Genomic DNA, 26107 nt, shown 5'->3' with positions numbered 1-26107 from the left:
CATGAGACCATAGAACCTGCTTCCAGCTGACTTCAGACTCTCCCACGTGTCTTCTGGCAAACTCTAGCTGAGATTTCGTGTGAGTTTTTCCTCAACAGTGGCTTTCTCTTTGCCACTCTCCCACAAAGCTTTGACTGGTGAAGCTGCCTGTCAACAGTTGTTGTATGCGCAGTCTCACCCATCTCAGCCACTGAAGCTTGTAACTCCTTCAGGGTTGGCATAGGTCTCTTGATGGCCTCTCTCACTCGTCCCCTTCTTGCACGGTCACTCAGGTTTTGAGGACTGCCTGCTCTAGAGAGATTTACAGCTGTACCATATTCTTTCCATTTCTTAATGATTGACTTAACTGTACTCCAAGGGATATTCAGTGACGTGGAGATTTTCTTAAATCCATCTTCTGACTTGTGTTTTTCAATAACCTTTTTGTGAAGTTGCTTGGAGTGTTCTTTTGTCTTCATAGTGTAGTTTTTGCCAGGATAACAACTCACCATCTGTTGGACCTTCCAGATACAGGTGTATTTTTACTACAATCTATTGAAACACCTTGACTGCACACAGGTGATCTCCATTTAACAAATTATGTGACTTCTAAAACCAGTTGGCTGCACCAGTGATGATTTGGTGTATCAAATTAAAGGGGGTGAATAGCTATACAATCAACAATTTTGTGTTTTTCTTTTGTAATTAATTTAGATCACTTTGTAGAGATCTGCTTTCACTTTGACGTGAAAAAGTATTTTTTGGTTGATCAGTGTCGAAAAGTGAAATTAAATCCACTGTGATTCAATGTTGTAAACCAATAAAAAATGAAAACTCCCAAGAGGGATGGATACTTTTTATAGGTGCTGTAAATACAGATGATCTCATGCTCCCTGCAAGTATAGTACAGGACATTGAAATGAAAGTTTGATAAATATTTAGAAGCTTGGGTATACGTGGAGATAAAACACCACACATCAACGTTGCTGGTGAACGCAGCAGGCCAGGCAGCATCTCGAGGAAGAGGTACAGTCGACGTTTCGGGCTGAGACCCTTCGTCAGGACTAACTTAAGGAAGAGCTAGTAAGAGATTTGGAAGTGGGAGGGGGAGGGGGAGGGGGAGAACCGAAATAATGGGAGAAGACAGGAAGGGGGAGGGATGGAGCCAAGAGCTGGACAGTTGATTGGCAAAAGGGATATGAGAGGATCATGGTTAAAGTAATTCTTTTTACCCTATGTTCTGCATTCTTTAAAAGAACCTTAATTATTTTACATGTGCAGTTTTAAGTGAGAACAAAAACCTCCTTCTAGAAAATGCTAGTAGGGTTTACTCCGCAAGATAACATTGTCAATTGGGAGTTATAAACAATTTATTGTTTCCATAGCAACATGACGTATTATGCTTAGACGACTCCCATAAATACTCTGGTTGAACACGCTTCTGGAACAGAAAGCTTGACTGAAGTACACAGAAGAGGAACAGTGGAATCAACGTGTTGCTGAAGAAGTAGTTAAATGGTAACTTGTCTTTTTCGTTCTGTTAAGAAATCCAGAATCTCCTGTAAAGACTAGACACTGGGAGAAATGTGTGTAATACATTTGGCATATTGTGTATTGTGTGGGCTGTGTTTATGCTGTATATTTGGCTTGTGTGTGATATTTGGTATTGGTGACACAGTTGCATACCTTAATGTACAGGGTGCAACTAGCCGCCTTTGCATTTATGTGCTGTCTGGGGAAGGAATAATACATTTTAATGAGAGTGTAAGTGGGAAGTAAACCATGTGGAGAGGTGGGACATATGCTGGTAAGTGATATGTGGATCCAAGTGCGGAGACGTTAATGGCAGCGTGAGTTCAAGGACTCTCTAGTCCACAGGCTGTTCCCTGGGAAAAACAACGAGGCAGACATTAAGCACTGCTGGAAGATTTACCAGCTCAGTGAAAGACAGACTTTACTCTACCTGAAACTTGTTAGTCTGTAAGGAAATCCTTCCGACTGGCACGCTCCAGGCCGCGGGAGCACCTGTTGGGAGATGCAGCGGAGCCTGGTGCAGCCAGTGCCGAGGCTCCGTGGGGAAGGATCGCAGTCTAGGGTCTGCCCGTTACTGGACACGGCCATGCGTAGTTGGGTGGGGAGGAGTGGTGGGGGGTGGGATCAAAGCTGAGTAGTGGGCTTGGGGGAGGGTAGGGTTTGGGAAAAAGGAGGTGTGCAAGAGGAGTTGGGCGGATCAGGAGGAGAGGGAAAGGAACAGAGGGGATGTGGATAACCTGAAACAGCAAAAAAACGTGTTAATGCCAGGGGTTGGAATGTTCTCTAAGGATTCAGTCAGGACAGGATAAGGGGGAGGTGGCACAGAACAAAGTGGCCATTAGAAATTTATGTGAGAGGGTAAGGAATTGGTTTTATGTCTGTTGATAGAAAAAAATTCATTAAATACAATTAAGTGCCATAAATGTAAAATTCTCTGACTTTTGGTTAAATTTGGTCACATCTTTAATTTGGGAAAAGAAGCATCAAAATTTTGACGTGGCTTTATTTTTAGCTGAGAAAATGTAGCCAAGAAATGTTTCTTGATGTAGCCAAGAAATAATTTGTTGATATTGCAGCTTAAGAGTAGTTTACATAACTTGCCTGGTACTAGATCAGTCATTTTCTTCACGTGTTGTAACAACAGAATGAATCCTCTATTCGGAATACACTCTGCCAAGATCTTTAATGAATGAGTACGGGCACAAATGCAGTTCTCAAACACTCATTTCTTGGAATTCAAGCCTTATTAGCATGTTCTACATAATTTGAGCATGAATGAAGAATTTTTCCCAAGTTGTTTTTACAGTTCTTTGCCTTCCCACTGTCCCAGATAGTACACCTCTCTCTTCCCTTCCCCTCTCTCTCTTCCCTTCCCCTCTCTCTCTTCCCTTCCCCCCTCTCTCTTCCCTTCCCCCCTCTCTCTTCCCCCTCTCTCTTCCCCCCTCTCTCTTCCCCTCTCTCTTCCCCTCCTCCCTTCCCCTCCTCCCTTCCCCTCTTCCCTTCCCCTCCCCTCTTCCCTTCCCCTCCCCTCTTCCCTTCCCCTCTTCCCTTCCCCTCCCCTCTTCCCTTCCCCTCCCCTCTCTCTTTTCCCTTCCCCTCCCTTCTTCCCTCTCTCCCCCTCCCTTCTTCCCTCTCTCTTCCCTTCCCCCCCCTCTCTCCCCCCTCCCTTCTTCCCTCTCTCTTCCCTTCCCCCCCCTTCCCTTCCCTCTCTCTCTCTTCCCTGGCTCTCTCTTTCTTCCTTCCTCTCTCTCTCTTCCCCCCCTCTCTCTTTCCTTCCACCCCTCTGACTCTCTCTGTCTCTCTATCTCACTATTTTTTCTCTCTTTTTGTGCGACTTATTTAATTTAACTTTTTAAATATATATATATATATAAAACTCTTACTGTAATTTACAATTTCTATTATTATGTATTGCATTATACCACTGCTGCTTAACAACAAATTTTACGACATATGCCAGTGATAATAAACCTGATTCTGAATATCTGGTCATATTACACGAACACTTTCCAACTTTTTCATTCGGGGCTGAAAGTCTTCCTTCCCAGCCGCCCAAATCCGCAATTCTCATTTGTGCTTGCCCTGTGAGAAGCTTCCATACCATGTACAAAGTCAAGAAGTAAACCTCTGATCCACAGGGCAATATCGAAATGAGGGACCATTCGCAAGATTTGTCCCCTTCCTTTAGTGGACCTCGTTAAAGCATAATGTTGGATCACTGGTTCATTGGAGCAGCACGGTTGCGTAGTGGTTAGTACAGTCCTCTACAGTACAGACGACCCAGGTTCAATTCCCGCCTTTGCCCGTAAGGAGTTTGTACCTTCTCCCCGTGACCGCGTGGGTTTCCTCCGGGTGCTCCGGTTTCCTCCCACAGTCCAAAGACCTACTGGTTGGTAGGTTAATTTTTTAGAAGGCTAGGGTTAAATCATGGGGTGGCTAGAAGGGCCAAATCCCACTGTATCTGGATAAATAAATAAAGTCACGACCACTGCTGACATACTTCACTCGCCAGATCCCCTCCCACACTTGGTTTCATCTGTCCCTCTCCTCTACTCGAACGTTTCTCATCACCTCCTTCATTACTTATCAGGTTCTAGTCTTTGTGTCCCTGCTCTTCAACATCCGCAGTTCCCCGTCAAACCCTGTGACTAGGCTAGGATTAAATCGGGGCATTGCTGGGTGGATTGGCTAAATAAATAAATAAAGTCTGGCAAATAAATGTATGATGAGGAGGTCCAGGATTTCATTATTAACTTGTACAAAAAAAATTTGGATTGGCTATTAATCATTTACTCACTTTTTTAGGAACATTATCTTCTCAGAACCCACTACAGAGTGCTTTGTGCTGTAATCCTCTGGGCACATGCCATACTTTCTGGTAAGTCTTATTTAAGATAAAAACAGTAACCATATGACAGTAATACAGAAACTATAGAAATAAATCGAAGTGAATATTTCACGTTGAACCTGATGAAATATCTTTGACTTGAACCATTAACTCTGTTCTCTTTCCATAATTGCTGCCTAATCTACTGAGTGCTTTTGGCATTTTCTGTTTTTCATTAAGATTTCCAGATTGTTTTTGTTTTTAATCCTAATCCACGATGTTTGCTTTTTTTAAAAGAGGGGAAAAAAAGCTATTTAATTGTCTTTTCAGAAAATTGCCATCTGGAATTATAACATTAAAAATATCCAAAATCCTTTCAATTGAATTGCAGTGACTTCAGGGTTGTTGGTCAGTGGGAAATGTAGGCAGAGAATGTAGAACATTACAGCACAGTACAGGCCCTTCGGCCCACAATGTCGTGCTGACCTTTTGAGATCGGTCTAACCCTTTCCTCCTACATGTTTATAAAAGAACTCTCGGAGGCAGCTGAGCAAAGCAGCCACTGGCTATGGATGAAGAGGAATGACATCAACTAGGCCCTTAAGTGACCCATGGCTGGCCAGATGTGGAGGGGAGTGCACGTGGGATGCTGGGTCACAATGCTGAGGTGTAGTGGGCTTAAATTGATCTAAGAAAGAGGGTGCCCACCTGATGACCCCTGGGAGGCATCTGCCACCCACCAAGCCCCACCTCAAGATCTCCGTGCTATGACCCGAGTTAGGATCTCTTTACCGAGTGAAAAAGGTGATAAATTACGCTGATGTCAGCAATTTCAGTAATTGATCACACCTTAGGAGCAATTAACATATTGATGAAAGATCTGTTATTTAATTGTTACAGTGCTGTGATTTTCATAGTAACAGGTTCAGGTAGTCAATAAACCTAAAGCATGTAATCAGTGTTAAGTGGGCGAGGCAGTAATTCCAGAACTGACTTAGCTTTCAGTAATGATTTTTTTTGCATGTCTGCTCCTCTTCTACTATGTAAAGATTTTTACTCCTCGTGTATATGAAGTATGAAAGTAATAATGTCAATTCAATCATTTTAGTAAGAGTCGCTTTTTTCAAAGATTCCGTTACAGATCAACTTTTTGAACAGCGAGTTACATCTGTGTCTGCAGAATTTCTGCATCTGTGGTTCACTCTTCTGTGAACTGCCTGCTGTTGTAAACCTCAGCAGTACTTGGACAGTAGAACTGAGTCAGTTCTGAATTTACTCATTTTATTGGTTTTTGGTTAACCCTGTGTACAAAAAAAAAAGCAAAGTCAGTCTCTTCAAAGATACCCAGCATTTGCACTATCACCTCTGCTGGTTTTCTGCTCACATTACACCACCACAACGCTGTAACATTGATCCTTGGTTGGATTAACTGTTGGTCTTTGATGGACTCTAGATCACGGTCTCTTTGAGGGCTTTGCGATTCCTTGAATGCCGGGTGGTGAGGGAGCTGATGCTTTTGCTGAAGCCGGGGGGGCGGGGGGGGGGAATGGTTGACACTTTGCTGCTGCTTGTGCATGGGAGGGGGAGGGGGCTTTGTGGTTCTGACAATTCTGTCATTCATTCTTAGGGCTTTTTCCTGTTTCGTGGATGTCTGCGAAGAGTAAGAATTTCGGGTTGTATACTATATGCATTCTCTGATATTAAATGAAACCATTAAACAATTAATTTTCCATGAGCCATTATTTTTACCTATTATGAAAGATGCTGCCCAAGTTCAAATGTTTCAATTTAATTTCAGAGAATGTATACAGAATACAACCTGAAATTCTTACTCTTCACAGACATCCACAAATCAGAAAAAGCCCCAAAGAATGAATGACAGAAACATCAGAACCCCAAACCCCAAAGCCTCCCCCTCCCTCCTCTCAGGCATAGACACAAAGTGGAAGAATTCTCCTGGGTCTACAAAAATTATAATCAAATTAGGGCATTGCTGGCCAATCTGGCTCCAAGGGCCAATTCTGAAATGCATCTTAATGAACCTTACGCTGCAAAAATGTTTAAAGGTCTTCCTAACTATTTATTTTCCAGATGCATTTGATGTCACTGTACCAAAGACCCCTTCAGTTGGTATCCACGGTCAAAGCATTGTCCTTGGATGTAGCTTTGCTGTTACTGATGACTCCTCACTTGAACATATTGTAATCACCTGGCAACGCACCAGGGACAACAAAGTGGTGCACAGTTACCATTATGGCAAAGATCAGCTTGATAAACAGGACAGGCAGTATTCAGGCAGAACGAGCCTGTTTCCAGAGGAACTGAAAAATGGCAATGTTTCACTGAAGCTGGATAAACTGAGAGTTGAGGACGCTGGCCAGTACATGTGTTTTGTCAGTAGTATAATGGGAAGTGCCAAAGGGACTGTATCATTGGAAATCGCAGGTCTGGTTTTAACCTTCTCTTTGTTCTTGTCTTTTTGGGAAAAATGTTAATTCGATGTTAGTCTGGGTAGCCTCCAACCTGATGGCATGAACATCGACTTCTCTAACTTCCGCTAATGCCCCACCTCCCCCTCGTACCCCATCTGTTACTTATTTTTATACACACATTCTTTCTCTCACTCTCCTTTTTCTCCCTCTGTCCCTCTGACTATACCCCTTGCCCATCTTCTGGTTCCGCCCCCCCCATCTTTCTCCCCGGACCTCCATGATCCTCTCCTTTGCCAATCACCTGCCCAGCTCTTGGCTCCATCCCTCCCCCTCCTGTCTTCTCCTATCATTTCGGATCTCCCTCTCCCCCTCCAACTTTCAAATCTCTTACTAACTCTTCCTTCAGTTAGTCCTGACGAAGGGTCTCGGCCTGAAACGTCGACTGTACCTCTTCCTAGAGATGCTGCCTGGCCTGCTGCTTTCACCAGCAACTTTGATGTGTGTTAATTCGATGTTAGTACATTTTTTGGGGTTAGCGCATATAGGAAATAACTTCAGCCACCAATCTTCAGATCGGAATATGAACTGTGGGTTAAATCTAAAATGCAGCTCTAAACAATAGGTTCTGAGGAACCGTGAACCACAGTCAACTGGAAGGTGTCACTTGGGTGTTGGTAGTGAGGGTGCGAGGAGGGAGGTGTTTAGATGAAAGGTTGCATTGTAAATATGGAATTGTCCTTTGATCTTTGGCATATAAAATGTCTTGTCGTGCTGGGTCAAGCAGGCCTCTTCCTCTGAAAGGGTCTCAATATGAAGCCTGCTCTGTCTCATTTTGTCGAATAAAGAGGCCACTTCAGATCGACCAGTACTTCTCACTGGTGACTTTGTTCATCTGACAACAATAGGTGCAAGAAAACCATCCCAACAAATTGCAACTTTATAAATTGGATTGAAAACTCCAATTTTAAGGTAACTCAATGTGCACTCCCTCTGCTGAGTTCAACCCCCAGGACTTACAATGGAACTTCCTTAGGGACACCAGAGACCACAGACGCTGGAATCTGGAGCAAACTCAGCAAACCATGCAACATCTGTGGGGGGAAGGAAATTGTTGCACTTTCGGGATGATTCAGGACTGAGGTTTGAAGGCTTCAAGTGTTGTGGACAGAGTTGAGCATATTTTGATTTGAAACTGCATAAAGTGTACTTTATAAAGTCCTGAATACTCATTGTATATAGAGTGGTGATTGTCCATCGAGTCTAATGATGACAGGAAACCGGTGCAGGAGAGTTTATAAAGTGGAAAAGCCATTGCACTGGGTCAGTTTTCTTGATCTCAGAGGCCCAAGTCTAGTGGTATGACTATATAGTGTATTGCCATGACAACACAATAATGTGAACCAACTTTTGTATCTATAGAAAAGGACTGGGATTAGAGAAGGAAGGTAATGTGAAGGGAAGAGGGGGCAGGTTGAGACAGAGGCTGGTAGGTGATATGTGAGCCTTGGCGGGGTGAAGGATGACAGACTGGTGGAGCCAGACAGGGGAGCGGAAGGAGCTGGGAGACAGGGGCATGTGGAAAATAAAAACAAAAGATGCAGATCCAGGCGGAAGCGTGTAAGTTGAAGAGTGTGGGCACAAAGGCCACCCATTGCTGCAACTTGATTAGTAATGAAGGTGGTGATGAGAAACATTAAGGGAGAGGAGAAACCAAATGCGGGAGGGGATCTAGTGAGAGAAGTGTGTTAGCAGTGGTCATGATTATTTATTAATCAAGATAAAGCAGGAATTAGGCTTTTCTGGCCCTTTGTGCCACACCACCCACTAACCCCCGATTTAACCCTAGCCTGTTCACGGGACTATTTACAATGACCAATTAACCCATCAACCGGTACGTCTTTGAACTGTGGGAGGAAACTGGAGCACCCGGAGGAAACCCACGCGGACACGGGGAGATCATACAAACTCTTTACACGCAGCGGTGAGAATTGAACCTGGGTCGCCTGTACTGTAAAGTGCTGTGCTGACCACTACGCCACCGTGCTGACATATCACCTCTGACAAACGTCAACAATTGCTTTCTCACACAGATGCTGCTCAGCCCACTGAATTACCCTAGCAATTTGAGTTTTTTTTCCTCTAAGAATTCCTTCAGGAAGAGTCCTAGGTTTTTATCATAAACCTTCTTTCCCATTGTGATGCCAGAAGTGGGAAGTTCACTAATGATTGCAGAGTTTCTACTCACATTATGATCCCTGTAGCATCCTACCAACGGCACCATGCTGGCCTGAAAATGATCTGTTTATCCTGATCCTCTGCTTCCTAGCTTCTCTCTGTGCTAAACCTCTGGCCTGAATGGAGGGGGCTTGTAGCGGCTATTCTAACAAACCATTGCCGCTGTTGGTGACCCCCCCCACAGGTTGTTATAGCACAGCCTGCAATCAATCCAGTAATAATGTTCGACAAAGTCGAAGCCTTTTTAGGTGAAATTAAGCGGCCAACAAAAGTTATGATAGCTACCAGTCCCCTGCTCCAAACTACCCAGAGTAAAGCACGAATACGTAACTTATTCCCTTCACTTTTACCACGCACCCACTCATGTGACTAGTTACCGTAATACACACAATGCAGAAAGAAAACAGCTTCATGGCTCCTGCAGAGGTCTTGTCCTATAACCTTTTATGTGGCATCTTCTTTAGTGCTTTGGGGAAATGCAGATACACTATGTCTATTGGTTATCTACTCTCTTTATTTATGATGTTCTCAAAGAGCTAAAATAAAGCCCTAATTCTCTTTCGCTAAAACACCCTGATTTTATTTGATTATATCATGATTTTCTAAATGTATTGCTACCATTTCCCTAACAATGGATTCCAGCATTTGACTGGTGTCAGACCAACAGGCCAATAGATTCCTGCTTTCTATCTCCTCAATTTTCTTGAATTGGGTTGTTACATTTGCAATCAGGTTGTTAAATTTTCAATTTCTTAATCTAGTATCTAGGAAATTTTGAAGATTCATAAGCAAAGCATTCACTTCAACCATTTACTTAAAACCTTAGAATGCTGGCCAAGGGCCCTGGGCGATTTATAAACCCAGAGCCTTATTGCTTTGCCTGCTCCTTCTCTTGTGGCTGTGATCTTCTGCTGTGAGGACAGTTATAAAATATTTAAGACCATAAGATATAGGAGCAGAAGCAGGCCATTCGGCCCATCGAGTCTGCTCCGCCATTTGATCATGACTGATCCAATTTTTCCAGTCATCCCCACTCCCCTCCCTTGATTAGCCCTGGCTAATCAATAACATATCTATCTCTGCCTTAAGTACACCCAATGACTTGGCCTCCACAGCCACTCATGGCAACAAATTCCACAGATCTACCACCCTCTGACTAAAGTAGTTTCTCTGCATCTCAGTTCTAAAAGGACCTCCTTCAATCCTGAAGTCGTGCCCTCTTGTCCTGGACTCCCCTACCATGGGAAATAACTTTGCCATATCTAATCTGCTCAGGCCTTTTAACATTCGGAATGTTTCTATGAGATCCCCCCTCATTCTCCTGAACGCCAGGGAATACAGCCCAAGAGCCGCCAGACGTACCTCATATGGTAACCCTTTCATTCCTGGAATCACTCTCGTGAATCTTCTCTGAACCCTCTCCAATGTCAGTAAATCCTTTCTAAAATAAGGAGCCCAAAACTGTACACAATACTCCAAGTGTGGTCTCATGAGTGCCTTATAGAGCCTCAACATCACATCCTTGCTCTTATATTCTATACACCTAGAAATGAATGCCAACATTGCATTCACCTTCTTCACCACCAGCTCAACCTGAAGGTTAACCTTTCGGGTATCTTGCACAAGGGCTCCCAAGTCCCTTTGCATCTTTGCATTTTGAATTCTCTCCCCATCTAAATAATAGTCTGCCAGTTTATTTCTTCCACCAAAGTGCATGAACATACACTTTCCAACATTGTATTTCATTTGCCACTTCTTTGCCCATTCCCCTAAACTATCTAAGTCTCCCTGCAGGCTCTCCGTTTCCTCAACACTACCCACTCCTCCACCTATCTTTGCATCATTGGCAAATTTAGCCACAAACCAATTAATACTATAGTCCAAATCATTGACATACATCGTAAAAAGCAGCGGTCCCAACACCGACCCCTGTGGAACTCCGCTGGTAACCGGCAGCCAGCCAGAATAGGATCCCTTTATTCCTACTCTCTGTTTTCTGCCGACTAGCCAATGCTCTATCCATGCTAGTAACTTCCCTGTAATTCCACGGGCTCTTATCTTGCTAAGCAGCCTCATGAGCAGCACCTTGTCACCTTGTCTGAAAATCCAAGGGCACCACACCTACTGCATCTCCTTTGTCGACCCTGCTTGTAGTTTCCTCAGAGTGGCAGCAGGTTTGTCAGCGTCTCAGTTATTTCTTCACTTCACATGATTCATTCCACTGTTTTATTCCCCAGTAAGCTCCATTTACCTCAGTTACTCACTTCTTTATCTATATATGGGAATTGCAGTATGTTTTTATGTCTCTTGCTAATTTGTTTTCATAATCTATTTTTCCTTTATTAAGATTACATGTTAAAGCCTCCTCATTTAAGAAACGCCTCCTGTGTTGATACTGACAAGAATAGCAAGGATCTGACTCAGTCCCTGTTGACAGTAATTGGAAGATAACTACTTTCTCCTTGTGTAACGTGTACGTTTTTTCCAACATGTTCATTTGGTTTTATACGTGGAACACATAGAAATCATGTGAATGATTCATAAGCTATTTATTATCAAAATATGTAAACCTCTGCTGAATAATCCAATCAATTTTATTTAATAACCCACAGCATACTACAGCGAGCCAGAAGTCCTGGTCAAACTCCAATCACCTGGTATGACTTTCGTTCTAACATCTCGAGGTTATCCTGAGGCATATGTTTTCTGGTACTGTGAAGATAATAACAAGCACTTGAAGACTGAAGTTTCATTTTCTAAAACGGAAGATGGACTTTACTCGTTCAAAAGTACTCTTGAAGTTGCTCATGTGAGCAGATGTTATAAATTTGTGGCTGAAATACAGAATCATCTTGTTAACCAGACTATTATCAGGAGGTTCAACCATGCTTTGCCAGGTGAGTTATTTTTTACTCTACAATAAATTGAATTTTCAGGGAATTGGCTATTTATTACTATATTTGGGCAATTTTTGAATTGGTGCAGCCTGAAGATAATGAACACTGAGCTGAACTCAACTGAAATATGCTTTTTGATTTTGTGTTTTATAGAAACATAGAAACATAGAAAATAGGTGCAGGAGTAGGCCATTCGGCCCTTCGAGCCTGCACCGCCATTTATTATGATCATGGCTGATCATCCAACTCAGAACCCAGCCTTCCCTCCATACCCCCTGACCCCTGTAGCCACAAGGGCCATATCTAACTTCCTTTTAAACATAGCTAATGAACTGGCCTCAACAGTTTGCTGTGGCAGAGAATTCCACAGATTCACCACTCTCTGTGTGAAGAAGTTTTTCCTAATCTCGGTCCTAAAAGGCTTCCCCTCTATCCTCAAACTGTGACCCCTCGTTCTGGACCTCCCCAACATCGGGAACAATCTTCCCGCATCTAGCCTGTCCAATCCCTTTAGGATCTTATACGTTTCAATCAGATCCCCCCTCAATCTTCTAAATTCCAACGAGTACAAGCCCAGTTCATCCAGTCTTTCTTCATATGAAAGACCTGCCATCCCAGGAATCAATCTGGTGAACCTTCTTTGTACTCCCTCTATGGCAAAGATGTCTTTCCTCAGATTAGGGGACCAAAACTGCACACAATACTCCAGGTGTGGTCTCACCAAGGCCTTGTACAACTGCAGTAGTACCTCCCTGCTCCTGTACTCGAATCCTCTTGCTATAAATGCCAGCATACCATTCGCCTTTTTCACCGCCTGCTGTACCTGCATGCCCACTTTCAATGACTGGTGTATAATGACACCCAGGTCTCGTTGCACCTCCCCTTTTCCTAATCGGCCACCATTCAGATAATAATCTGTTTTCCTATTTTTGCCACCAAAGTGGATAACTTCACATTTATCCACATTAAATTGCATCTGCCATGAGTTTGCCCACTCACCCAACCTATCCAAGTCACCCTGCATCCTCTTAGCATCCTCCTCACTGCTAACACTGCCACCCAGCTTCATGTCATCCGCAAACTTGGAGATGCTGCATTTAATTCCCTCATCCAAGTCATTAATATATATTGTAAACAACTGGGGTCCCAGCACTGAGCCTTGCGGTACCCCACTAGTCACCGCCTGCCATTCTGAAAAGGTCCTGTTTATTCCCACTCTTTGCTTCCTGTCTGCTAACCAATTCTCCACCCACACCAATACCTTACCCCCAATACCGTGTGCTTTAAGTTTGCACACTAATCTCCTGTGTGGGACCTTGTCAAAAGCCTTTTGAAAATCCAAATATACCACATCCACTGGTTCTCCCCTATCTACTCTACTAGTTACATCCTCAAAAAATTCTATGAGATTCGTCAGACATGATTTTCCTTTCACAAATCCATGCTGACTTTGTCCGATCATTTCACCGCTTTCCAAATGTGCTGTTATCACATCCTTGATAACTGACTCCAGCAGTTTCCCCACCACCGACGTTAGGCTAACAGGCCTATAATTCCCCGGTTTCTCTCTCCCTCCTTTTTTAAAAAGTGGGGTTACATTAGCCACACTCCAATCCTCAGGAACTAGTCCAGAATCTAACGAGTTTTGAAAAATTATCACTAATGCATCCACTATTTCTTGGGCTACTTCCTTAAGCACTCTGGGATGCAGACCATCTGGCCCTGGGGATTTATCTGCCTTCAATCCCTTCAATTTACCTAACACCACTTCCCTACTAACATGTATTTCACTCAGTTCCTCCATCTCACTGGACCCTCTGTCCCTTACTATTTCTGGAAGATTATTTATGTCCTCCTTAGTGAAGACAGAACCAAAATAATTATTCAATTGGTCTGCCATGTCCTTGCTCCCCATAATCAATTCACCTGTTTCTGTCTGCAGGGGACCTACATTTGTCTTTATCAGTCTTTTCCTTTTTACATATCTATAAAAGCTTTTACAGTCCGTTTTTATGTTCTCTACCAGTTTTCTCTCATAATCTTTTTTCCCCTTCCTAATTAAGCCCTTTGTCCTCCTCTGCTGAACTCTGAATTTCTCCCAGTCCTCAGGTGAGCCACTTTCTCTGGCTAATTTGTATGCTACTTCTTTGGAATTGATACTATCCCTAATTTCTCTTGTCAGCCACGGGTGCACTACCTTCCTTGATTTATTCTTTTGCCAAACTGGGATGAACAATTGTTGTAGTTCATCCATGCAACCTTTAAATGCCTGCCATTGCATATCCACCGTCAATCCTTTAAGTGTCATTTGCCAGTCTATCTTAGCTAATTCACGACTCATACCTTCAAAGTTACCCCTCTTTAAGTTCAGAACCTTTGTTTCTGAATTAACTATGTCACTCTCCATGTTAATGAAGAATTCCACCATATTATGGTCACTCTTACCCAAGGGGCCTCTCACGACAAGATTGCTAATTAACCCTTCCTCATTGCTCAAAACCCAGTCCAGAATAGCCTGCTCTCTAGTCGGTTCCTCCACATGTTGGTTCAAAAAACCATTCCGCATACATTCCAAGAAATCCTCTTCCTCAGCACCTTTACCAATTTGGTTCACCCAATCTACATGTAGATTGAAGTCACCCATTATAACAGCTGTTCCTTTATTGCACACATTTCTAATTTCCTGTTTAATACCATCTCCGACTTCACTACTACTGTTAGGTGGCCTGTACACAACTCCCACCAGCGTCTTCTGCCCCTTAGTGTTACGCAGCTCTACCCATATCGATTCCACATCTTCCCGGCTTATGTCCTTCCTTTCTATTGCGTTAATCTCTTTTTTAACCAGCAACGCCACCCCACCTCCCCTTCCTTCATGTCTATCCCTCCTGAATATTGAATATCCCTGAACGTTGAGCTCCCATCCCTGGTCACCCTGGAGCCATGTCTCTGTGATCCCAACTATATCATAATCATTAATAACAATCTGCACTTTCAATTCATCCACCTTATTACGAATGCTCCTTGCATTGACACATAAAGCCTTCAGGCGCTCTTTTACAACTCTCTTAGCCCTTTTTAATGCTTGCCCTGGATTTGTCGGCCTGCCACTTTTACTTTTCCCCTTTGTACTTTTTGCTTCTACGCTCACTTTACACCCCTCTGTCTCTCTGCACTGGTTCCCATCCCTCTGTTGTGAACTAACCTCCTCACACCTAGCCTCTTTAATTTGATTCCCACCCCCCAACCATTCTAGTTTAAAGTCACCTCAGTAGCCCCCGCTAATCTCCCTGCCAGGATATTGGTCCCCCTAGGATTTAAGTGTAACCCGTCCTTTTTGTACAGGTCACGCCTGCACCAATAGAGGTCCCAATGATCCAAAAACTTGAATCCCTGCCCCCTGCTCCAATCCCTCAGCCACGCATTTATCCTCCACCTCATCGCATTCCTACTCTCACTGTCGCGTGGCACAGGCAGTAATCCCGAGATTACTACCTTTGCGGTCCTTTTTCTCAACTCCCTTCCTAGCTCCCTATATTCTTCTTTCAGGACCTCATCCCTTTTCCTACCTATGTCATTGGTACCTATATGTACCAGGACCTCTGGCTCTTCACCCTCCCACTTCAGGATATCTTGGACACGATATTGTGTTTTCGCTTGTTACTTGTTGCCGTTGGACTGATTTTTTTTTTGTACGTGGTGGCGAGTGGGGTTTGATGTTTTTTTTCGAACGGGTTGGTTCTATGGTTCTTTGTTTAAAGATAGAAACATAGAATAGTACAGCACAGTACAGGCCCTTCGGCCCACAATGTTGTGCCGACCCTCAAACCCTGCCTCCCATATAAGCCCCCACCTTAGATTCCTCCATATACCTGTCTAGTAGTCTCTTAAACTTCACTAGTGTATCTGCCTCCACCACTGACTCAGGCAGTGCATTCCACGCACCAACCACTCTCTGAGTAAAAAACCTTCCTCTAATATTCCCCTTGAACTTCCCATCCCTTACCTTAAAGCCATGTCCTCTTGTATTGAGCAGTAGTGCCCTGGGGAAGAGGCCCTGGCTATCCACTCTATCTATTCCTCTTATTATCTTGTACACCTCTATCATGTCTCCTCTCATCCTCCTTCTCTCCAAAGAGTAAAGCCCTCGCTCCCTTAATCTCTGATCATAATGCATACTTTCTAAACCAGGCAGCATCCTGGTAAATCTCCTCTGTACCCTTTCCAATGCTTCCACATCCTTCCTATAGTTTCTTGACTGTCTGCAGGGAAGACGAATTTCGTTCGATATAAATGTACTCTGAATTCGTTGAATCGTTCATATGTTCAGTTACAAAGAATATGGAGGTGGTCACTTTCCCTGCTATCCATACCTAGACCTATCTACGCTAGCGAGACGTTTTACAACACCTCATGGTTCATTCTCTATAATTTCCAGTTTGCAGTTTTTAATGGATAGAAACTTACAAAGGCAGAGCCCTACAATTTTTTGATGTTTAGTCATGATTTGTGGTAAATTTGTACAAATTTATGCTATACATTCCCAATGGGTGGAGCTTCATGAGGGGGGGGGTCCATACATTTGCAACAATTTTTCCTTCAATTTTATTTTACAGCTGCGCAGACCAACTATTTTTATGCAGCCCGAAAATGCTTGGCACATTATATGAAAGAAAATTCCAACTGTGCGGCAACAAAGGCTATGTGCGCGGGAGCATTTCAGCTACTGCGGTGCCAGGCACCTGTGCAGCTTAGGGGGAACAATGATTTGCAAAATTTCTTTAATTCATACAATGGTGATTTCTTTCTTAGAGTGCAGCATGAATAATCACAGAATATAGGCTATCAACATTCAAAGATAAAAATAAATTTATTACCAAAGTACAAATAGTATATGTCACCATATGCTACCCTGACATTCATTTCCTTGTGGGCATTCATGGTAGATACAAAAACACAATAGAGTCAATGAAAAACTACACACAAACAACAGTGGACGAGCAACCAATGTGTAAAAGACAAACTGTGCAAATACAAAAAACAATAATAGATAAATAGTGACTAAAATTAAAAATGAGTTGTAGAGTCCTTGAAAGCGAATCCATAGGTTGTGGAGTCAGTTCAGTGTTGAGGTAGATGAAGTTATTGACGATGGTTCAGCAGCCTGATAGTTGAGACGTAGTAACAGTTCCTGAACCTGGTGGAGTGACAAAAAGCAAGTGGCAATACTTTCACAGCGATTCCTGATCTCCTTCGGTGAACAGAAACTTGAAAGGGAAGGCATAAAGGGGAAAATTGGAGAGTTCCTTTGAAGTTGCAGTCACAGATGTTTTGAAAGAAGACTTGACTGATGAAATTTCACTTTCCATATTTTTCAGATTCAGAAGGGAATGAACAGACATTCGCTTTCATGAAAGTATGCATTGCCGTGGGTTTACTTTTGCTGGTATTTGCCGCAATTACCCTTGTGTATTTGGTTAAACGAGAAAAGCAGCTAAGAAGAATGGAAGATGAACTAACAGTGATGAACATATGAACGTGATTCTATAAATAAAACTTTCCATATCAATTCATTTTCATGATGTCAATGGTGCTGGGAAGTCCTGCTGGAAATATGATTTCATAACTTTTTGTAAGCCTTTCCTGTGTCAGACATGATAATGATCATTTCTGGGTTGCTTTGCATCATCTGTAATGTCTGGACTGGACACTTGCCGACACCAGATTCTGCTAGCGACCCTGACAAGGTTTCTAGTCAATGATATGTACCATGAGGACTAGTGAGGAAACTTGGACCAGGGTGTTTCTGGGGCATCATCCATTCCACGTTCCTGGTCAACACGGATACAAATCTTCTGCCAGCCACAGAATCATCTGTCCAGAGACCACACTGTTTCTTCCAGCCTGGTCCTGGATGTAGGTTCCACCCATATCAAGCTCTCAGACAACCAGACACCTGGAGGAATGCAACGCAGCACAGGAATGTTTGACCAAGGGGTTGGTTGCGCTAACAAAGAGATGGCAAGAGCCTGTCTCAGGGATTATAAGCTATTAAAACTGTCAATAAAATTAAATACTTTTGAAGCTTTCAAACATTCACAAGTATTCAAGGAAAGCTCTGGGAAAAGCAAACGGGGAGGCAGGGTGGCTTTGAACGAGTGGTACAGATCCAGTAGGTATTATGAGCCTGCAGATATGGCAGGAGGAGAATATCAAGCAACCAGTAGTTTGATCTGCATGGATCATAAAAGTCACAGACTGTGTGCCAAAAATCCAGAAGTTGTAATCCCTGATAGCTTCACCACTGCCCTGCTAGAATTTGTAAGATCAACAGGAGATGACCTCATTTTTCAATGGTTTGCTGGTTTCTCCACTCTTCATTGTGCACGTCTGCAGTATCTGGAGGATCTCCCAGTGGCCACCCATTTTAATTCCACTTCCCACTCCCATTTTGATATGGCCTCCTCTACTGTGGTGACAAGGCCACACTTAAGTTGGAGGGGCAACACCTTGAATTCCATCTGGGTAGCCTCCAATGTGATGGCACGAACATCGACTTCTCAAACTCCTGGTAATGACCCCACCTTCCCCCTTCACCATTTCCCATCCCCGTTTCTCTCTCTCACCTTATCTCCTTGCCTGCTCATCGCCTCCCTCTGGTGCTCCTCCCCACTTTTCTTTCTTCCATGGCCTTCTGTCTCTTTCAACTCCCAGCTCTTCACTTCATCCTTCGTCCTCTAGGTTTCACGTATCACCTCGTGTTTCTCTCTCCCTTCCCGCCCCCCCCACCTTTTAAATCTACTCCTCGGCTTTTCTTCTCCAGTCCTGCGGAAGGGTTTCAGCCCGAAATGCCGACTCTACTCTTTTCCATAGATGCTGCCTGGCCTGCTGTGTTCCCCCGCATTTTGTGTGTGTTGCTTGGATTATGCAGATTTTCTCCTGTTTGTACCTGGAGTCTGCCTGCTTTTGAGGGTGGAATATCCCAGTGACCTTACCTGCAGGAATATCCCCATCTTGATTCACTAGGGGCATCCAGTGATAAGATTCAAATAAAGCACCTTGCCTAGATCCATGGTGGAACCCACTGGGACCTCTCTAGACAGAGATATGGGCAACCTTGCTTTGTTTTCTCTGGAGATGTGTGGGGAAAGTTCTGCACAGAGAGAGCTAGCTGCCTCCAATGAGCTGCTAGGGGTAGTGAGGTTGACAGGGGCATTTAAGAGTGTTTTATTAGATAGTCACGTGAGGATGGAGGAACGTGGAGGGAGAAGAGATTTTGTTTAATTTTGGCTTTGTGTTCGGCGTAGACACTGTGGGCTGAAGACTCTGGTCCTATGCTGTACCCTTCTGCCTCCTGTGTAGATGTGTCTGACCTCACGAGGCCTGCTGATCTGTAGTCAAGGTAGCTTCTAGATTAGTCAAGTTTCTGGGAAGAAGCCAGGAGAGTGGGATTGAACAAATCAGCCATGATGGAAGCATGGAGCAAACTTGATGGGCCGAACGATCTAATTCTGCTCCTTATGTCCTATGGTCTCATGGTCTAAGAGGAGCTGAGCCAGTAATGATCAGCCATAATCACATTACATGCTCTGGTAGGCTTGGAGGGTCTCCACTCTTGTGAGAGGGAGTTCAAATTCCATATTGAGAGAAACTAGAAACTTAGGTTATTTCACTGCCGTGTTTGTTCCCAGAGTTTTGTTTTCATTCCATTTTAAAATGTGCACTATAAAGCCTGTAATGGTCCATTTTGTGACTGTATTCATGATAACTTTGTACATTATTACTTACACAAAAACTTGCACTGTAAGCAACATGTTACGCGCTATCATGTCGGAATAATTTCCTTGTGTGCAAAGCATGACGGTACAATGTGTTTTGTTGCTATTGCATTTTTATCGATATAAACATCATAATTTAACAGAATTTAAGTTTAACTTTAAGCCTTGAGTTCATTTATCAAAAATGCAGAACAGATGGAAATGAACAAAATCTCACCACTTGTACCCGGTCCTGGGCTCTGGGGACCAGAGATTTTTTCTTGCTAGTGCTACAGTGGGGCTGAATTATTCAGTGATGGAGCTGAGGGATGTACTGTATGGTAATAAGTATTCGCAAGGCCAGGCACGTGGCGTTCAAAAGTCAGTTTCAAGCATTATGTGCCTACTATAAATGCCTCTGTTGATTCACAAGCAATAGCAATTTATAGATCTAATATAGAAGTGAACTGTGACAGTATCAACAGCATCGGAGACAACCCGGGCTACACAGAGCATAAACAAACAAACCAACAGAGCATCCGACCCACAGCGCACAACGTGAATCACGCACCAATCCCGCAATCAGCATCAAATGCGTGCTTTTCAACTGAAAAACACAACACTAACCCACAATGTTGACTGCTATTCGCATTACATAGACAGACAATGCCAAAAGATACACCGTTATTAAAATCAAGTAAGGCCAACAACAGATGCAAGGCTTTACCAGGAGTTGGACAAATCGTACTCTGACCATGCAATACCTCAAATAATTCGACTACTGAATTTAAAACAAAAATCAACAGAACCACCACTTGGAAGTCTAAGCAAAAATTAAGCAAGCTTAATAGCAGTAAATGTAATATTTTAAGATTTGCAGGAAACATAGGGACTATGGAGTATCCACCACAAAATGATAATAATAATAATCAGCATTTGTTTTGGCCCAAATTTAAAAAAAGCAACTGCACTCACTATTGATGTTTTCAGAGAAGCATAGTCCATCTGTTGTTGTGATTGGTGGCGAAAGCATCAATGATTTTCTGGATGTCGAGTGTGTTGGTCCTCTGGCTGTTTACGGCCAACAGGGCCAAGTTGCTGTTCCGAGCATCGCCGCTGCTATTCCTCAGGTAGTTTCTGAGGCCTCTGAGGCAAGAGAAACTCCGTTTGTATGAGGCAGATGTCACAGGTAGAGTCAGTGATATGCAGATTAGTTTGTATAAATCTATAAATGCAACGCGGTAGGGTCTCATTAAAGCTAGAAATTCCACTGTGTCATTCACCGTCTGTCCTTGCTTTTGTTTTGTTTCCAGCAGACGCTGAACCTGATGTAGCTCTGCAGTCAGGCTCACTTCAATCATTCCATAGTATTGGGTCATGGCCAAAGTCAGTTCTTGTCTAGGAAGAACTTGTGTTTGGGACTCAGTGCTGAGACTCCAGTCAGAACACCCCCAGTCTCAATTAAGAACCGTCTTTTCATTTCAGTCAGAAGTCTGTCTATAACCAGATAGAAACAGTGGTTGCGAAGGTCATCAGAGGATGTGACAGGTATGCGTTCAGTTTGGGCCTCAGCAACAAAATCATGTGGGTGGCTGGGCCTATCTCCTTTCATGTGGTCTGCTCTGTATACCAGCCTTGACACACAGGTCCCGAGCTCTTGCCTGAATTTCACTCCATGATTCCTCTCCCCGTTTTGCTGAGGGTGCATCGATAACAGACTGAGCCAAGTCCACAGCGGATGAAAGCTCCAAACTGGGAGATTGTAGCTGGTCTGACATGAATTTGGTGACTCGGAATAAATTCTCAAACAGAGTGAGAAGTAAAGCAAACTGCTCGTCAATCAGTCCATTTACAGCTCTGGCCTCCGTTTTCCTCTATGCATTTGGTTGACCCATAATATCCTGTAGGGTAGCTGGAATGGCAGGGAGTGATTTCCTTATAGCCCACAAAGCTGTATACTGCCATGCCCAGCGTGTTTCTGACAATTTCTGCAACTCCACGGGCTGTGCAGTTGATTCCAGTTCTCTCCGTTTCTTCATGAAAAGATCGTGGGCAACAGAGTTTGAAAAGAAGTTGTAAAGCAGCTGCACAGTTTCAAAAAAACTCACCCGCTTGTGGTACATTGCTCACAACATCCACTAAAACAAAGTTAAGTCTGTGAGCATGGCAGTGTATATATAATGCTTGCGGGACCTCTTTCCTGAACCTCTCTTGTACCCTGTTAGCGCACCCGGACATCACTGCCGCCCCGTCATAACACTGACCTATACACGCGTTCTTATCAATAACACACTGGGCGAGCGTCAGCTTAATGCTTTTAAGGAGCAACTCTGTGTCCAACTCTTCTGCTGGAGTGAAGTGCAAGAATTCTTCAAGCACTGTTTCATTATTCAAATACTGCACCACCGATATTTGCTCCTTTTCACTCAAGTCTTTGCTTTCATCCACCATGATGGCAAAATATCCAGCCTCCTTGATTTCTGCACTTACTTGACGTCTGACCATATCTGCCATAATGCCCATAATTTCATTTTGGATATCGTGATGGGTGGTTTTTTTTAGCATTTCCAGGATTGTCCTCTATTTTTTTTAGCTATTAGTCTTATCAAATTGTCCAATTACACTGAGCAACTCAACAAAGTTTCTCTTATTGCCAGTTCCATCATCCTCCCGGTGTCCTCGCTGGGCAAGGCCTTGGCACGCTGTATAGCGTAGAGACTTAACCACTGATCTCATATACTCACGATTTTCTTGAACAATCTTTGCATGTCCTTTGTCAAGCATATTTCCCAATCTTGAACCGTCTTGTTTTCTCAATCTGAATTCGGCCCGTGCCTCCATAGCAAACTTATGAGCTGCACTTACATGGTGGGCTATGAAAGCTGTTGTAGCTTTCCACCAGTTGCGGTAACCGGTGACAGTGAAGGTAGACTCAGAATGGAAACCATATCCTCCAAACAGGAAATGCCTGCATGTGAAGCAGAACGTAGTATCTTTCGTGATCGAATATTCCAGCCAGGAGTACAGGTCAAACCAGCCACGAATAAAACTCCTTTGCTGATTGCCAAACTGTTGCGAGCAGCGAAGGGTACGTTTTAATGCTGGCCGACGGGGTCCTTCCTCAGGCTGCTGGCTAACATCGCTAACAGTATTCCCACTAGCACTAAGAGCAGCCTCATCCACGTTCTTTTCCGAATCCCGCTCCATTTTTTGTTCCTCTACTTCGCCCTCGCACTCCTTCGATGAACTGCTGTCGTCCTCATCCCCACTTACTAATTTCTGCATGTCACTTTCAATTAAGACAGGCTCAGGCTGAGACACCACTGATTCCTCTGGATGAGGTCGTTTTCTCACTAAAACTCGATCCATTTTTCAGGCCGGCCAAAATAATGCACATGCCAGGCACACGCTAGCTTGTAAAAGCACAATGTGTGTGTGTGTGTGTGATCCTTTAGTCTTGCGAGACCATGGATCTGCACCTGGATCTATACTATCAATCTCTCGAGTGAGTGAGAGTGAGTGACATCACCTCCTTAAGTGATCTTAGATCAGCTTAACTGACCTGAGGAAAGCAACAGCAAGACATTGACAATGAACGAATAAGCAGAAGTGTAGAGTGGGCAAATTTCAGTGAATTTCTTGGTGATGCTATGGTGGTGCTATTGTAATTTCTGCTAGCGCCACCTTAGCGCCGCCCCTGCCCAGCCCAGATGTGAATCGGCCCCAAGGCACAATTGTTGCCACTATGCCTAATTAACATGCTGAAAATGCGAGCTCTTCTGAATGTTGGAGCAAAAACACAAGCCCCATTGTTCGTAAAGCACACGAACTACTGTGACCTTTCTCTCAGAGCTCTGGCTTAAAGGATCCCGTGCTGTCAATATTCCTCACAGTTGGATGGTTGCCATTCTGCAGGAGTGAGCATGCCCACGCAGAGCGACACCGGCTACGTGGAAGAATTCACGTTCCCAAGCCTACACCGGCAACGCTCCATGACACTTCCTCTGCGACGCTGGCGACTACATTGTGGCTACTTTCTGTGTCTGTACAGAGCTTGCTAACTTCAACGGCCTTTCAACCAACTCAGATTGACTCGGTCCATTCCGACACCTCTCTCGCCTTTCCTGAAGCCCACACGTCCTGTGCTCGTTGTAAAGACCACGAGGATACTCACTGCAACTTGCACACTTTTCTGCTCAGTTTCATCTGCAACCATTCTGGAATGATGCTGCCCATAACCACAAGGGCTGCTAAATGGCTATGGGTATCTGCCCCATATTAGTGATTGGAAATAACATCTCCAGTAAGATAACATGTAAGCATCTCTCCTTGACATCTATGGGATTGTTCTCACTAAACCTAAATCTTCCACAAACTGGAGTCAACTTTGTGACAACCCTATGATACCAACAGCACATCAGAGACCAGTAACTCATCTCCTAGAAGGGCAGGCATAGATGGGGCCCGTGCAGGTGTCCCAGCCTCATCTTAGATCTGGTACTAGCAAGGGTGCTAGTCATGCATGAATTTTCATTGGCTGTCCATGTTCAGCGGCAACACTCCCTCGCTCTTTCTCTGTTACCTTGGCGGCCGCATTGCATCTGCTTCCCGCGTCCCATAGACAGCTTGTCAACTTCATCAACGTTTCGACCAACTTCCACCCAACCCTCAAGTTCACTTGGTCCATTTCCAACACAGCCCTCACCTTTCTTGGTTTCTCTCCATCTCAGGAGACAGATTATCTACCAACATCAAGTACAAACCCACTGACAGTTACCTGAGCTGCACCTCTTCCCTCCCTGTCATTGATAATGATGCTATTCCCTTCTCTCAGTTCCTTAATCTGCGTTGTATGGGTTCTCATGATGAGGCTTTTCATTCCGGAACATCCGGGGGCTCCTTTTTTTCTCAGAAAACAGGGATCCCCCCCTCCCACTGCTATCAAAGTAGCCCTCACCTGCATTTCTTCTCTTTCCTGCACGTCCGTCATCACCCCTTCCTCCACAGACATAACAAGGAGAAGTCTCCCCTTGTCCTCACCTACCACCCCACAAGTCTCCTTATCCGAAACATCATTCTGCGTAACTTTTGCCATCTCCGATAGGATCCCAGTGCCAGGCACGCTCTCCCCTCCCCTCCCTCTCTGCTCTCCACAGGGATCGCTCTCTATCTGCTTGCTTCTCCCCACTGGTCGCTCTCCAGGCCGTCGTGATCAGTGCTCCACTTCCTCCCTCACAATCATCCAGGACGCTAAACAGTCCTTCCTGGTGAGGCAGCACGTCACACGTGAATCTACTGGTGTCAATTATTTCATCTGGTGCTTCCAGTGTGGTCTCCCCTACATCGGTGGGACCTAATGCAGACTGGGGGACCCCTTCGTGAGCACCTTTCCTCCATCCGCCGTAACAGCCAGGATCTCCTAAAGACCGGCCATTTTAATTCTACTTCCTAATTCCAATCTGACTTGCCCGCTCATGACCTCCTCTACTGCCCTGTTGAGGCTAGGCACAGACTCGAGGGACGTTGGCTCAAAAAGGTTTAAAGATGAGCTTTATTTTTCACATGATCTTCGAAAGATAGCATGCCCAGAACTCAGTGGTTGCTGGTTGGCATCGGTCTGTCTCGAAGGACAGTGGGTGATGACGATCATCATCACAAGTCTGGGTGGAAGGTATGGCGATCCCGAGATGCCCAGTCATCAAGCTCCCCCTCTCGGCCTCTCCAGTGTAGTCCAAAGGAAAGCTTATGAAGCAATACGTTTGACACCAGTTTGGCTGCAGGAGCTGCCGGAAGGGTGTTCAATGACGTCCAGCCGCCTTAGGAGCTCCACTCCGGATCTGCGGTCTGGGTTTTACTCCCGTAGCCTTCATCTCTCCTGAGGCTGCCCACAAGGCAGTGGGGCTGTTTACCCATAGCCGGGGATCTGGTTCACGAGCACCACACATCAGTGGGCCTGCGTGCTACGTGTGCAGGGGCCAGACTTCCTCCCCGTCCTCTGTAGTTCAGCCTGAGTCCGAAAGGAGTTCAGTTCCTGTGTGTCGCCAGCGAGGAGGCACTACATGTGGTTTGCTGTTGGACAGGCTGTGTACTGGCAGGGAGAGACTCACACATTCAGGTCTCCTGTTCACAAGACTGCTGGCCAGCGGTGGAAGCTGAAAGCGAGAGCGACGAGCACTACCCACTACACCACCACAATAGACGTGTCACAACAACCATTTTGACACCAGATCTCAGTGATCCTAACCCTAAAGACCACAAGACATAGGAACAGAATTAGGCCACTCAGCCTATCAAGTCTTTCCTCCATTCCATCATGGCTGATTTATAATTCCTTTCAACTCCATTCTCCTGGCCTCTCCCCACAACATTTGGCACCCTGACTGATCAAGAACCTATTAACCTCCGCTTTAAACATACCCAATGACTTGGACTCCACAGACGTCTGTG

General features: G+C 44.4%; 1 protein-coding gene across 1 annotated transcript; it reads left to right on the top strand.

Annotated features, from left to right (window-relative positions):
* The first annotated feature begins 1438 nt into the window (after window positions 1-1438).
* Window positions 1439-19804, top strand: LOC134338051 (CD276 antigen-like). Its single transcript, XM_063033578.1, has 5 exons — window positions 1439-1497; window positions 4318-4390; window positions 6431-6784; window positions 11619-11903; window positions 17282-19804. Exons 1-5 carry the CDS (start codon window positions 1495-1497, stop codon window positions 17437-17439), a joined length of 873 nt encoding a protein of 290 aa, XP_062889648.1. The 5' UTR covers window positions 1439-1494; the 3' UTR covers window positions 17440-19804.
* Window positions 19805-26107: the final 6303 nt, after the last annotated feature.

The sequence above is a fragment of the Mobula hypostoma genome, chromosome 26, assembly GCF_963921235.1.
Source record: "Mobula hypostoma chromosome 26, sMobHyp1.1, whole genome shotgun sequence".
NCBI lineage: Eukaryota > Metazoa > Chordata > Chondrichthyes > Myliobatiformes > Myliobatidae > Mobula > Mobula hypostoma.
Note: the sequence above shows the minus strand (reverse complement) of the source record. Positions and strands in the feature narration are given on the sequence as shown.

Excerpts from the sequence above, each read along its gene's own strand:
- LOC134338051 (XM_063033578.1), top strand. Across the intron at positions 6,785-11,618 it reads TGTATCATTGGAAATCGCAG|CATACTACAGCGAGCCAGAA; the intron begins GTCTGGTTTTAA and ends AATAACCCACAG. Across the intron at positions 11,904-17,281 it reads GTTCAACCATGCTTTGCCAG|ATTCAGAAGGGAATGAACAG; the intron begins GTGAGTTATTTT and ends CATATTTTTCAG.